Here is a 15,630-nt window from a genome sequence, read left to right as displayed (position 1 = left end):
CTCAGGTCCACACACATCCTGATTTTTCCGTTGGGTTTGCGAGCTAAAACGATGGGACTAAGCCAATCTGAGGCTTCAATGGGTTCTATTACCTTAGCATCGCACAATCTATTCAATTCTTCTTTCAAAGGATTATGTAAGGCAAATGGTGCATTTCTTACTTTATGAACGGATGGTATGCTGTCCGTTTTTAAAATTATCTTATGTTCAAATTTGACTAAACATCCAAGATCTTTGCTAAATAATTTGGGAAAAACAGATTCCCACTTTGAAGAAGAATCCTCATTAGTTAATAATACCTGGTCGGGATAATCATTGGTTAACACTACCTGATCAGGATGATTGGGATTCAATGCTAACCCCATCTTTTTAAGATCTTTCCAACTTAATAAGGCTCGTCCTTGTTCAACAACATACACTTTAGTTGAACAAGATCTACCTTTAAAAGTTAATTGGGCATCAAAATAACCTAACACAGGAAATTTTACACCACAATATCCTTTAGGTCGTGCATCAGAGGATATTAAGGTGTCTTTGTTTCCATTTTCCCACATGTTTTTATCAATAATGGTGTACGGCGAACACGAATCCGCCCAAAGCATCATGTACACTTGGTTTATTAGCACTTCACGTTTAGGCGGACAATAATCTTCAGTAATATCATTCACAAAATCATCATGCAGCATCATTACTTCAATATCATTTTCATTGCTGTCATTTTCATCAACATCACTGTCTACTTGAGATTCCACAAGGTTGACAGAACGTTTCCAATTGCTATTATCACCAGTTCTGCACCATTTAGCAAAATGACCTATTTTTTTGCATTTAATGCATGTTACTTTACTAGCAGGACATTTATTAAAATCTGCAGTGTGTTTTTGACTACCACATCTAAAGCATATTCGTTTGTTAAAACGATTGTTTTTAGAGGGATTAGATTTTATGTCCTTGTTGTCATTTTTGAACTCTGTTTTTTTATAAGCACTAGATAAGGCATTAACATTGCCATTACCAGATTCATCTTTATCTTTTTGTTGACAAGAACTTAACTCTTTAACATAATGGGAAGTATTTTCCATTTTTCTAGCAGTATCAAGTGTTTTTTGTAAAGATGGATTCTTGAGCTCAAGTAAACGTTCTTGAATTTTGATGTTTTTGACCCTATTTATGAATTGATCTCTAATAATTTCTTCATGTAAATCTTTGAATTTACATGTAATAGCTAAGGTTCTTAAACAAGCTACATACTGTTGCACGTTTTCACCAGGCAATTGTGCTCTAGAGAAAAATGTGTGTCTTTCAACTACAATGCTAGTTTTCTTCCCATAATTTTCTTCTAAAGCTTTTAAAGCATCAGTATATACATCAATAGATGTATCATTTGAACTTGTTTCACTAGTTTCACTAGTTTCATCATTATCAACAACTGTTGAAACAACACGATTTACTACAGGTAGAGTTTTTAAAACTTTTCTGCCTTCGACTCCTAAATTGTGTTTAAGTAATGCTAGTTTCCTAGATGGTAAAAATACATCACCGCCTATTGCCTCTAAATAGGTCTCAAAAGATTCTGACCAATCCTCCCAATTCATAGAAGGAGGACCTGGAGATTGAAAAAACTTGGGAGGAGCAACTACAGAAGATGAAACATCCATATTAATTAAATACAAATGTAAATATCAGAACACACTTTGTGAATAAAATGATAAAGTAATAAACTAAAATAAATAATGTAGTCACCGTTGTCAAAGTAGAATATAAAGAAATGAACTAAAATAAATAATGTAGTCACTGTTGTCAATAGCTGAAGTTTACTTGTAAATCTGTTGCTTGAAGTTCATTTAATAATGTATACACTTGTTGCTTAAAGTTCATCTCGTAGTAATAAATGTGTTCAAATAAGATGAATAGTTGTTTTAGTTTAATAATGCGCGTTAAATTTTGCCTTGTGATAATTTCAGTAATTGAGAGTTGTAAATGTTACCGCATTTACGAGAAAATCACATCCGACGAGTGAAATAGCATTAGGTTGCTATGGAGATCCAAGATGGCCGCTACTGTGCGTGTTCAACGTAAGAGCGTCAGGCGTGATGATGCAGGCGTGACGTTGAGAAGCAACGCGGTTGAGAAGCAACGCGGTAACCAGGGAAGAAGCTGCAGTGCACGCGAAGACGGTGAAAATCAACACGGCGGCATTTTTCAAAATAGATAACGATGTAAGTCTGTTGTAATCCTTAGCGTGACACAAGGCAAATACGATTTTGCGCGAATTATTGCCATTAAAATCACGATGTTGCGCACAATGTTGACATGCCAGAGTAGTTTCAAAATTTGACAAAAACGAATTTCTTAAGAGAGTTCAGTTTAAGCGCAAAACAAGAGTTTTAAAAAAAAAAAAAATTAGAAGAGGAGTAAAAGAAAATATGTATAAATATTCATCAGGTACCTTGAAACTTCATAAAACGTTCAGCCTTGATCTGAGGTTGTGTAGAAAATCTTCAGTTGTAGAAAATCTTCACTTCATCAAGTCAAATTTTCTTCATTAATTTCTTCAAATCGATCCCATCCTCGTCGCCACTGAAATGACTTGAAGTACAGTGGTTCAGAGAAGAAAGATAGTTTATTCAGTACAACAACCCCAGAGGCATCCAAGGACCAACTCCCTCAGTAACCGTGCATCTCTGGACTGCTCCCTGGATTCCACACTCTGGAATCCAGTGAGCACAGTGACACATAGAACATTACATCATACCAAGATACAACACTTATCCATGTAGCTTCTTTCTCTCCCACCCCTCTTGTCACTGTGGTGTTTCCCTACCATCCTCCCTTGTCTGTGTTGCTTCTTGCCCTCCCACACCCACCCTTGTCAATGTTTTTTCTTTTCTGCCATCCCCCACCTTCCTGTTGTCTGTGTTGTTTCTTCCCTCCTGCCCCCCACTGCCCCAATGTGTGTTGGACACGTCATAGCTCTTTCTTTTACTGTCCTGTTGCCATTTCCCTCCCTCCTGTTGTCCGTTTTGTCTATTATGAGGTTGCCAGCGTTGGCCATCCCATTGCGCATTTTTAGCCATGCTGCACTGCCGAGCTGCTCTAGAACTGCCCTGTCAAGTTCCATGTGTGCTGTGTTGCTTCAGTTCAGTACTTTTTCTTTTAATTCTAGGATTTGTAGCCTTGTTTATCCTGTTATAAAACGGGACTTTAAGTCCTCGAATTAAAAAAAAAATCAGCACTGGAGCATCACATCCCGCATGGAAATGGAAACTTTACAGCTATGCTACAACGTGGCTAAACCATTGACAAAACCAATAGCTCTTGCCTAGGCGAAACCTGTTGGCTTTGTCGATGCTTATAATCCCACTTAAAGCCCTGCAAACTTATTTTGGTATAATAAGTGGAAAGGCATGAGGGAACGCCGTACCCACTAAACCCAGTCCACTTCGACCACGGTGCCTTTATGACATTTTAAAGCAGGACTTCGAGTACGATCATGCAAATAAATATCGTGTTCAGCTTGAGCAGCTAGCAGTGGATCCGGTAAACATGACAGTTGAATAACATTACTGGAGTCTTGCATTTTTGTTTTTAAATAATTGACCAACTGACTCCCAATAGGTTTAAAGCGTAAGCGTTGTAGCCTTTGCGCGTAATTCTTTACCATATCATAAAAATTAAAAAGAATTCACAAATCTCAGTTATTCCATAATAAAATAAAACCCTCGAAAACAATAGCTTTTGTTTTCACATTCGAACCTCTCACAGTAAGTTCCGCACACACTAAGGCAAGACATACAACCCATAAAGAGCACGCGAATAAACTGACCAATAAACATGCGGCTCACAGCTACCAATCAATACCACGTTCCTTCTTGCAATCAAGAGCTGCCTTACTTCTGAGCTCCAGGAAGTAGTTTTCAGCAGAATGTTTCTCTATTGAAGCTGTCTTGTGACTTCGATGCGTTTCTGAGGCTTCACTTTTACTCCTTGGAACTAATGATCTGATGCTGACTAGAAAAGCAGCCAATAGCTGCAAGAGAGGAGGCTAGCGACACAGAATCACTGCCGAGGTTTGGAGATTGAGAACTGGGTCAGCATGAGCGGTTCACCCCTGCACACCATAAAGAAATGGGACCCTCTAACTTCACCAGGGACCTCCGCCCAGATTATCATTAAAGGTGGGTGCAGCATGCATTCCTGTACTTCAGTGTCCACGCAACGAACCTGGCAACTTGAGAAACTTTGGTGGCAATGTTAAAGGACCCATACGTTTCTGAAGACATTCTCGAGACCTAAATATTATTGGAAGAATTAGCAGATTCTGTTAAAAATTCTAACAGAGGGGACAGGGCGCAGAGGAGGTGGTGTGTGAGATGAGACTGAGAATTTTCGGAGCAGTGTGTAAGCAAACGAGGCACTTTGTGAGCTGAAGACGCAGTGAGCCCCTGAAGCGTTTACTGCATGTTCAGGTTGAATAGGTAAGTGCCTCTGCCAGTTGCTCACCCGTCCCACTTGCGATTCTTAGATTGTTTATACTAAAACATTGATTTTTTTAGCTTGAACGCAATACCTCCCTATGTTTTAGGGTTTGCTGTCTAGCGTGGCTGTTGACTAGTAGATCTGGCTACTGTGACTTAACTCCTTGCGGGTTGTTGTGTGCTCATCTAGCAATCTGCAGGCTTTCAGCACCTCCTAGTAGTATGCTTTCAGTTTTATTTCTGTTTTGAATAGCAATTCTGCTATGGCAAATAGCAGTTCCACATGCTGAGAGAAAGCACACGGGCCACCTGACTGTAAACGCAACGCTACTTATATCGGCGCTGCTGCTGTAGGATAGACAAATATGGTGTTGCAGTGCTACTTGTATCGGTACTGCTGCTGTAGGACAAGGCAAAGATGATGTTGCAGTTTTTGGCTGTTGCCGTCTATATACACCCTTGTTTGATCCTTTTACCCATTTAAGGTCTCACCTGTGACAGAGCATGCACTCTCGCTTGCAAGAGATATGGCATACAACAAAGTGCTTACAGCCTGCCCAGTGCCTAAACATTTGTTGGCTTCATTGCCACTCTTATTTGCTGCTTTCTAATAGTCCAACGTGTGCCTGTTTCACTTCCCCTTCTTTTGGCTGAAGCATGGGCCAAGTACTGTGACTGAGGTATATTTTAATTTTTTTTTCTTTTCGGTCCTCCTTGTTAAACCTCTTGCCATTTGTAGCTATGTTTTATTATGCCATATGGACTTCAAAGAAGCCCTTTTCTCATTTGAGATGGATATTTATTGTAACAGATATTTATCTGCTTTTATTGTGACAACATATGTTATTTGCTCTAAATATATTTTTTCTAAGGCATAGGTGCAATTGCTTTCTTCACGTGATAGGATTTTTTATGAAATGTGGTATTTATTTTTCTTTTTAAGGCATGGGAAGATTAACTGATTTGCTTAGAATCACAAAGGTGTTATGCTGTGAGCCAACAAGCATTAGCACAGCCAATAGGTCTTGCCTTTGAGACTATTGGCTCTGCCATTGCCTTTTGTTCATGCTATACAGCATGAGCATTGCCAACTTTGGAAATCTTGTGTAGCCATAACAATATAAAAAGGGCTATGAAGCACCCAGCATTAATGCAGTTTAATAAAAAAGCGCATTAGTGGTAGATGCAACATAATAGTTTTTAGGTTTCGCTGGGGGGCGGAGCCGTTAGGCTCCTCCTCCAGAGAAATCTATTGAGTACAGTAAGGCACTATGGAACACGCCCCCCGTCCCATTGGCTAGCTCCATAAATGGAGCCTAGCCATTGGACGAGGGGCCTGTCCATCAATGCCGGACCAGACACGGGGGCGTTCCCGAGATTCTTTGGCTTTTGCCGACGTCACGCGACGCCGGGAACGCCCCCGAGTCTGGTCCGGCCGGGCCGTGCTTGCTGCTGTCCTGCCTTGTGTCCCTCCTCCCGCCGTCCCCACGTTTCCCGCCTCCCTCCCGCCGTCCGTTCCTCTCGTGTCCTTTCTCGCCCCCCTCCCGCCCCCTGTGTCCTCTCCCGCCCCCTCCCGCCGTCCGTTCCTCTCGTGTCCTTTCCCGCCCCCCTCCCGCCCCCTGTGTCCTCTCCCGCCCCCTGTGTCCTCTCCCGCCCCCTCCCGCCGTCCGTTCCTCTCCCGCCCCCCACTGTCCTCGTAGGTGCTTGTTTCCGGATGACACAACACACGCGTGAGGTAATCTACTCCCTCACCTCGACCGTCTCATAATCGTGACGCAACCTCGTATACATATGTTACGCTGCAGCATCTTATTGGCAGTTGAAGAGCCGGCCGGCGACACTGCTTGGGTGGCAGGCTTGTTGTGCCAGACACCATGGGGCGTGTTGGGGATTGTAGTTCACCAGTCAGACTAATCTACTTTTCATTCCTTGGGCGCACAGGCATGAGGAAGGTGAGGCTGAGACTGCAGCTCCCGGCATACCATTCGTCACGAGTCCTGGGAGCAGTGAGTAATAGAGCATGTTTTGCAGCCGGGCTCATGTGTAGTTGCAGCAGGGAGCGGTGTGCGACCGGGAGGAGTGTTCATGTACTTCGGTGTCTGCGTAGCAGGTGAGACGACTGCTCTGCGGGAAAGAGTATCACATTAAAAGCTTCTACTTGTAAGTAAAAGGCAGCGAAAGTTACTTCTTTCGGAGGTTGGCGTAGGCTTTCGATGTCCGGACTGTCACATCTGCACGTGACAGCCACATAGAAGAAACTAGTGAGATGTCACGCTGTCTATTGGCAGTAAATGAAGTCATTAGCCAACCTGATCTTTGTATCGTCCCAAACTGCTGCTAGTTTATATTATTTCTGGGCAGTCACGTGAGCTCTCTGGAGTCCTATTTTAATACTTCGAAATGCTCAAGACTGCGGTAATCCTTATCGCTAGACTTTTAAGATGGTCGGCCCGAATTTGATTTCACTCTTGCCTCTAGGACAGACTTCTCGCTGGACTCTTCTCTTTGGCGGTCTTGTGATCGCCCAGTTAACTAGACGAGGGTCTTCCTCAACTCTAGGTGGATTCGCCCCAAATTCATGTGCGACTCCTAACTTCTGGGAGGAGGTGGAGGAACATCCTGAAAACTGTGTGTGTAGGGGGGGGGGGGGGGGGGGTAATGCGTGCATGCGGTAATGCGGTCCGCCCTATGGCCACTTGGGTAAAGATCCGATTATTTGGGAATGTATTATCGCTCCCATACCGGAAGCACTGCTCCATCATTGCCATTTCAGTTCATTCCGTCACATGACCTAAAGCATCAGATTTGTATAGATTTCATGTGACGGAATGAACTGAAATGGCAAACTAAAAGACTGGAATAACTTTTATAAAATGATTTAATGGAATTAATTGTGGCATAGTTTTTGCGATGCAATGATGGAGCAGTTCTTCCGGCATGGGAGTGATGATACGTTCCCAAATATTCGGATCTTTACCCACGTAGCTGCTCCCCATGCTTCCATCATGCTGCATCAGAACTTCTCCAAAGGTTGATCGGGTACTTTAGATTCCATTACCAGACCACTTCCAAGACCTAAACATAGTTGTGCAGTTTCATTTTCAAGCTACAGCTTACCTGTATACTTGTTGCCTTGTTTGTTCTTCTTTTTTTTCTACAACAGTTTCCTGCTAACCTCGCCCTCTCTTGTCCCCCTTGCCTTCTCTACTTATAATGATTCTTTCACACTCCTCTTCTGATTATTATTTTTGTTACTTTGCGACCAGGCCGAGGGAATGTGGAGTGCGTGAATCGCTACTCTTTCCCACACGCCTGACAGTAGAGAGCTAATTTAGGGTGTAGGTAAAGAGCACTTGCCCCTTCATTCATATCTCTCAATCCAACATTCTGTCGAGGCAGACTTCGTTTTACCCCCTTTTGTATGAAGGAAAAATGGGCGATTCATTACTAAATGATTGGCCAGGCCAGTGTGTTGCAGTAGAAAGTTTGAGATGAACCACAAAGTAGTTATTAGGAGGCCCTTGCACGTGAAAAATGGTAAATTATTCAGTCCATCAACCCTGATGCTATATGAAAGGTGCGTGTGGGTCCAATATGAGACCTTGCTAGTGCAACACCAACAACTTTTCTCTGTGGGTTTATCTCGGCTATTAATTGCTTTTGTCAGTGCTGCTTTCCACTACGGACCAGGAAAATGACTTCATGTCTGTTCTTATGTGAAAGGCACTTCTTGCGAAAGGCACTCCTTGCAGCTCCGTTTTGCCAAAGGTGCGATGTGTTTTTGATAACTCGATTCAAGTTGTCAACAAGTGTCTGTATTAAGGTACTGATTGTGCATTGTGTGTGTGGGGGGGGGTCTACTTCCCTGTACCGCATATTGTATTGGTCTTCTAATTATACCACTTATTTTTGTGTTGCCTATGAAGCCTGGGTATCTAAATTCCCATCAAGTTTTCACACCCCTCGACATCTTTACACCATCAAGGGGTCAGATTCACTTGTAGTTATTCGGGTATAGAAGGGAGTAGTGCATAGGAGGAAGTTGTAATTGACAGGAGCAGGTAAAGAACTTGAAAGGGAGAGGTGAAAATGATTTACAGTAAATATCCCTCCCCCTGGATTCCTTCACTCCATTTCTAGGTCCACCATCAGCTGATGTCTATCTGCCAATCCATCCTTCCCTAAAATATTTATACATGCCCAGACGACCATCCTTCCACAGACCCTCATTTATCCATTTCTTCATCTATCCTTCCACTCATCAAGGCATGAATACTGTCTTAACTTTGGGCCCCTTCATCCAGTAATTTGCACCCTAGCGTTTTCGCATCCACCCTCAATTGTGCATCCAACCACTCATAAGTCTATGTATTAAAGTAAGTGCCCATTCCTCCATTCATGCACTGATTCTCCCATCCATCCGACCATTTCTGTCTTATTGTATTAGTGACATGGTATGTGTATGCGCCAAACCTATTGCCTTTGTCAATGCTTAATATATGGCTTCTTCTATGATCTAGCAAAGACGACCTTTTAGGCGCACAGTTTTGATAACATTGCAAACTTTAAAAGCGCTTTTGCCGCATATTACCTCATTGGAATGAATTGAAAAGCTCCCTGGAATGATGGAGCTTTTTTATGTAATTGACCTTTACCAGGTTTGAAAAATGTTGCCAGCTCTTTCTGACGAACGGCGAGTTAGGGGTTTGTCATTTAACAGCATGTTACCCTAAACTATTTTTTTCACATACGAGTTTAATTTAAAATTGCTTTTCATTTGGTCATGTTGATGAACTGCAGTGCAGTGCCAACGTTTAAATTTATTGCAGCCTTTCATGTGACCGCTTATGTTTTTTCTGTCCATTAACAAATATAGTCGAGTTGTCTGTTCCATCTTTACTGAGCAATTTGAACTGTGATGTAAAGAAAAGCATATGTTGTTTTCTCGCGACTCTTCAGAAGAGTGCCATAAATTTCCAGTGTAGAGGCGTTCATGGTCTCAGTACAGTTATATCGCTATTGCTGGAGGGGGGTAACCGTTTTGAACTATTTAATCAGTGATGAACTGCCTCCTTGAGAGGGTGTTAAGGGCAAACATGCTCTATAGTGACGTTGAGCAGAGCAGTAGCAAGCGCGTAGTAAACTTCCCGAAATATGTTTTGCTTTTTCATTGAACCCTAGATGTAGCAAAGTTGACATCTACTGAATTGACATGACTGCACCAGTGTCCTTTATAACTGGCCGTTGAGCTTTTTTTTCTTCTTTTTTTCCCTTTTCTTTAAACCCCTCTTTCTTGAAAAATCAAATCTACAGCACGTGATTGATAACCCAATCAAAAACTCGCAAAAGAGTTGAGGCAAGTCTCGCAAAAGAAGTGAGGCAAGTCTTCCTCAAAAATCAATCTGCTTACATAATACGGTTTTCGTCACGCAACATAGGGGTAATAATTGTTACTGACAAATGATCAACTTGCCCCCACATTTGATCATTTCCTGGTGACCTCCTATGCAGCGGATTAGCAGAAGTGTTTTTTTTTTTTTAACTGATGTGTAATACCTTGAAGTTGAAGAAATCGAGTGTTAATATGATTTTACATCAACCCGTTCGATGACACTAAGGTAGGATTTTGATGTTCTCTTTCTGACTGCAAGTGACTAAGTAAATATCTTTAAAAGCCTAAAAAATTCATCAACTACAATTTTGGTCAAATCGAATATTTTAGCAAAATGTATATGGACATCAGCATGAGCAGGGGTGTCAGGCTGGAGCACTCATTTAAAGTAGTCGAGACATTCCCAGAACGCAGACCACAGGATGATGGACTAGGGTTTGGGGCATCGCAGAGGACTTACGTTAGATAAAAGGAAGCAGGAATTTTGAGGTGGTAGACATAGTTGATGGTCTTTTTAAAAAAAAAAACATTTTTATTGAAGAAACAAAGCAATTTTGATACAGTATTATTGGCATAAATAAAAAGTTTGTCATTCACAATGCCAATAGCTCAAACTTTTCCAAAGGCGAAACCGTTGCATTGTAAATGCTTGTTTCAATTTAGTTTTAGCCACGCTGCAAAGCAGCCGCGCTGCTGTACAGCATGGCTACAAAACAATGCAAAAGCCAATAGCTCTCATGGGCAAGACCTATTGCCTTTGTCAATGCTTCATCTTGTTATGTTAAGCAATTTTGCAAAGCACACATGGCACTTATTGCACCTTTAACATTTTATTGCTGCTTGTAAATGGGCTGTGGTTTTTCGTTCTGCCCATGAATGGCCTTCTGATTGAGTGTCTGGATAGCAGCCCTAGCCTCAGCGAATGTGCTATTTTGTTTGGAGGGTGAGGGTTTTCCCTTTGGAACATGCTTTGTAGGGAGGTGAGTTTTGCAACGTGCCATCCATATTTGTGCGCCAGAGATACACATTTTATCTGTAGGGTGTATCACAATAAGGCTTCGGATCTTGAGATCCATTTCTGAACCTGTGCAGCATGTGATGATGTTATCTTTTGAATTTGGGATCCTAGTAGATGTTAAATAAGTGCCATGACTCTTACTCTCTCTTAGGGTCTCTGTAAATGTTTACTAGATGGGAAATGCTGCTGCTGCTGCTTTGTAGGTTACATTTTCTCTGTTATAATTGAAATCGCGATGGTAAGGCCAATGCTGTTGGTTGTGATCTGTTGTGTTTTCTTGAATGTAAGATCCAACTGTCTTACCTAAATTGATCTGTGACTCACGGTTGTTGGAATGCTTTCGGTTAGTAGTCCTTATTCGCTCTCACTGAGTTACCTGTCCATGTGAACATAGTTGGCAGGATTCACAGTCCCTATGTTACTTTTTAACATATATTTAGTTCCTGGAACCCTTTTGCTGTAGACTTTCTGCTTTAAGATTCCCCGTGCTTTGGAAATTGCTTCCTTAGTGTTTTTATTTGGTTCTCCAAAAGTATTGTATCTCAGAGGCTGCTATTATTTAAACGTCAACGTTTTAACACTGCAGTCTGCAAGAAGGTATGATCATACATTTGTGGTATCAATTAATTAAGGTGTTGGGTCCTGAGAGCAAATGCCATAGTTGCGTAGCATATAGTTAAACTTCAAGTTTCATGTGCGATGTTTTATTGCACCCCATCTCATGTTCGAGGTAAATTGGTTATCAAAGACTCACATTGGTAATTATGGCTTGTTGTGGTAGGATGAAGCATCTGTTATGTTGTTTGAGTTTTGAGATGGTGGCTCTGTGTGTTGTGATGTGCTTTGCAAACGGAGTGGTGCTTCTGGTGTGGAGTGCAGAATTGACACTGGTGCCTGTATTGTGTGATTTAGCGAGGTGGTATAGAGGGTTTTGTGGATGGTATGTGGAGAAATGGGTGCTGAAGTTGGAATGCAAAGTAGTGTGGGATTTTGTGGTTATATGGTAGCCGATGGTGCAGTGTGCTAACAGTGTAGTGAGGTGGTGTCTTTTGGGTATGTTGTAATAGGAGGGTGAACTAACTGTTCTGCTGGTATGTTGAACTGTGAACTTTTTTCAGCTCTTAGTAGCTATAGTGTTTTGCACCACTGTGATAAGAGCCGTTGTTGCAAGGTACATAGATAGATGTGAAGTTAGGAATAGCCAAGCTATCAATCAATCAATCAATCATAGCATTTATATAGCGCACTACTCACCCGGAGGGTCTCAAGGCGCTTGGGGAGGGGGGGGGTCCGCTACTGCTCGAACAGCCAGGTCTTGAGCTGCTTCCTGAAGGCGAGGTGGTCTTGGGTCAGGCGGAGGTGGGTCGGGAGGGAGTTCCAGGTCTTGGCGGCCAGGTGGGAGAAGGATCTTCCTCCTGTTGTGGCTCTTCGGATGCGGGGGACGGCGGCGAGGGCGTGGCTGGTCGATCGAAGGTGGCGTGTGGGAGCGTAGAAGTTGAGGCGGCTGTTGAGGTAACTCGGGCCTTGGTTGTGCAGGGCTTTTAGTGCGTGGGTGAGGAGGCGGAAGGTGATTCTCTTGTTGACTGGGAGCCAGTGCAGGTCTCTCAGGTGTCTGGAGATGTGGCTTCCTCTGGGGATTTCGAGGATGAGTCTTGCTGAGGCGTTCTGGATTCGCTGGAGTCTCTTCTGGAGCTTGGCGGTGGTTCCGGCGTAGAGGGCGTTGCCGTAGTCCAGACGGCTGGTGACGAGGGCCTGGGTGACCGTCTTCCTGGTCTCGGTTGGGAGCCACCGGAAGATCTTATGTAGCATGCGCAGGATGTTGAGACAAGACGAGGAGACGGCGTTGACTTGTCTGGTCATGGAGAGGGAGGAGTCCAGGATGAAGCCCAGGTTGCGTGCGTGGTCTGTTGGTTTGGGTGCGGAGCCCAGGGCGGGTGGCCACCAGGAGTCGTCCCAGGCGGAGGGCGAGGAGCCCAGGATGAGAACTTCCGTCTTGTCTGAGTTCAGTTTCAGGCGGCTGGTCATCATCCATTCGGCTACGTGTTTCATCCCTTCGTGTAGGTCGGCTCTGGCGGTGGCGGGGTCGTTGGTCAGGGAGAGGATCAGCTGTGTGTGGTCGGCGTAGGAGATGATGTTGAGGTTGTGTTGGCGTGCGATGGCCGCAAGGGGGCTCATACAGACATTGAAGAGGGTGGGGCTGAGCGAGGAGCCTTGAGGAACGCCGCAGATGACTTCGGTGGCCTCTGACCTGAACGGGGGTAGGCGGACTCTCTGTGTTCTTCCAGCGAGGAAGGAGATGATCCATTCCAGTGCCTTCTCCTGGATTCCGACGTTCCTGAGACGTTGCACTAGGGTGCGGTGGCAGACAGTGTTGAATGCCGCAGAGAGGTCTAGGAGGATGAGGTCAGCTGTTTCTCCGTTGTCAAGCAGGGCATGGATGTCATCGGTGGCAGCGATGAGGGCGGTCTCGGTGCTGTGGTTGGCCCTGAAGCCCAACTGTGAGGGGTCGAGGGATCCATTCGTCTCGAGGAAGGCGGCCAGCTGCTTGTTGACTGTCTTCTCGATGATGATGCTTACCTGATGTTTGCTTTATTGTCATTCCCATTTACTTACTTCTTAATCTATGGTTTTCCTTGTCCTAGCGTGCCTTCTTGTGTGTGTCCCTCCCCTGGAGCATCTCTCTGATTGGCTTACTTCTATCCTTCCACTGCTCACTTCAGGGAACTACTTTTTTCTATGTGCGTAAGCTTCCCAGTATAAACTTGCCTTGATTATATTTTGGTCATTGATATTTTTACTATGTGGCGTGTAATAGAGTGATGCATTGTTGTGAGGTGTGATGTAGCCCATTGACATGATGTGCAGTTAAATAGCATAGAGCAACAAGCAAGTACCCAGAAAATTAAAATACCCCCCACTTTGAACTAAAAGCTCTGATGACATAAAGCAAGAGAAGCAAGTGTACCTGACCCTCCTTAGAAGAGCTTCTTTGGCTCTTCTATCCGAGCATCTATCCATTCATTCTTTCTTTCATCCTTCCATCCACCCACTGATTCCCACCATTTAACTTTTCCATTTTGTCAACCATTCATTCTTGCATTCGCCACATATGTGCCAAATATTAACCAATTCTAGGTGTACCCTAGACAGCATTCACAGGAACAAATATGTTCAGTAAAGTTAATCATATATTACAGCATTGGGTAGGTTGTCTTTTCACTGTAACACTTCTAAAATGAAATGAGTACTTGAGGCTGTTGGGAATAAAAGGTAATAAAAAGGAGTGGTCTCATCTGCACCTTCTTATGTCTCACCTAGGCAGCACTCACGCTGTCTTTTCGAGACATGCTATATGTAGGATATGAGCATAAAGCTCCGCCCATCTTTTTAATTGGCTCCTGTCGCTGACCTTTGTAAATGGTGGCTTTTATTGGTGAATAGGATTAGTAGTCCCTTCTTAGTACCGCCATATCTCTTCTTGTACCTTTCATGAGGACACCCTCTGGTACATGTGTTGTTACTCAAGGCACTATTTTCTTAAATGGCTACAGGCAGGATACACACTTGGTCCTAAGCTAGGCTGGCAGTGGTAACTTCACTCACTAGAACAACTCACATTATATGAGGCTGTCTATAAATTTCCCTTCATCAGCTCCGCACAGAGTACAACCTAATCCGAAATTAATGTAATCATTCTTTTGCCACATTTCAAAGCTACTAATTGTACATATGGACATAGCTATTTGAATGTACTCGAAGCACTGACTTGCATGCAATGCATTATGGTATGGGTAAGGTGGATTTACCATATCTTCTGCAGGATGCAGTACCATATGTGACCAAAAGAGGTCCCCTTTTGGCCACATATGGTACTACACCCTGCAACATGGGCAGGTAAAAAACATTGCCGTTTATAATGCCAGTAACTCCAACTTTGTAGACATTCTGTGCTGGTGCCTTGCACACTAAGGACCTCCAGGAACAGCTTGCGGTACTGCACCTAGACATGCAGTGCTGGTGCCTTACTCACTAGGGACTTCTAGACGCAGCCTGCGGTACTGCACTGAAACAAACAATGCTGGTTCCTGGCTCACTACACAAGCATTTGCAATGCACTAGGTCTCGCATTACTGAAAGTATGAGCTATTGGTGTTGCATTATTATTTGCAACATCAATACTGTAAACTATCAGTAATGCAAGACCTATTGCATTGCAAATGCTTGTTTAGCATTTGTGTGCACAGGCATTTTTTGGTCAGGTCCACCAGAGAGTGCAAGCTGTCTGGTTGCAAAAGACCTGTTTTGGGCTTACTAAGAACTTAGAAGAGCTTACAGCCCTCCCATTGCTTACCAGATGTTTGCTTTATTGTCATTCCCATTTACTTACTTCTTAATCTATGGCTTTCCTTGTCCTAGCGTGCCTTCTTGTGTGTGTCCCTTCCCTGGAGCATCTCTCTGATTGGCTTACTTCTATCCTTCCACTGCTCACTTTAGGGAACTACTTTTTTCTTTGTGCGTAAGCAGTCCATGAGCGTCGATTTATTTACCATCTCTCTCTCTCGAGTGCTTTTTCAGCCCACCAGCAGCCCTCCTCCTGTGGTCTGTGTTGCTGACTTTGTCATGTTACAAGCTCTCTCAGGTACTTCACCACCCTGCCAGACTCCCAGCTTCCCTGAGGTTTTTGTTGCTATCTTGTGTCTCTTTCTCTCCTGCCCCATGCGCTGCTTTCCCCCTTGTTGCAC

General features: G+C 43.6%; 1 protein-coding gene across 1 annotated transcript in view; it reads left to right on the top strand.

Annotated features, from left to right (window-relative positions):
* Positions 1-3,900: 3,900 nt before the first annotated feature.
* Positions 3,901-15,630, top strand: part of BLOC1S5 (biogenesis of lysosomal organelles complex 1 subunit 5) — a 207,398-nt gene continuing 195,668 nt past the window's right edge. Inside the window, exon 1 of the mRNA XM_086965005.1 lies at positions 3,901-4,178. Within this exon, the coding sequence (XP_086821131.1) occupies positions 4,097-4,178 (82 nt within the window). The 5' untranslated portion in view covers positions 3,901-4,096. The remainder of the gene's footprint in view (positions 4,179-15,630) is intronic.

Source organism: Lissotriton vulgaris, chromosome 4_1, assembly GCF_964263255.1.
Source record: "Lissotriton vulgaris chromosome 4_1, aLisVul1.2, whole genome shotgun sequence".
Taxonomy (NCBI): domain Eukaryota; kingdom Metazoa; phylum Chordata; class Amphibia; order Caudata; family Salamandridae; genus Lissotriton; species Lissotriton vulgaris.
This window is presented reverse-complemented; position numbering and strand designations above follow the sequence as displayed.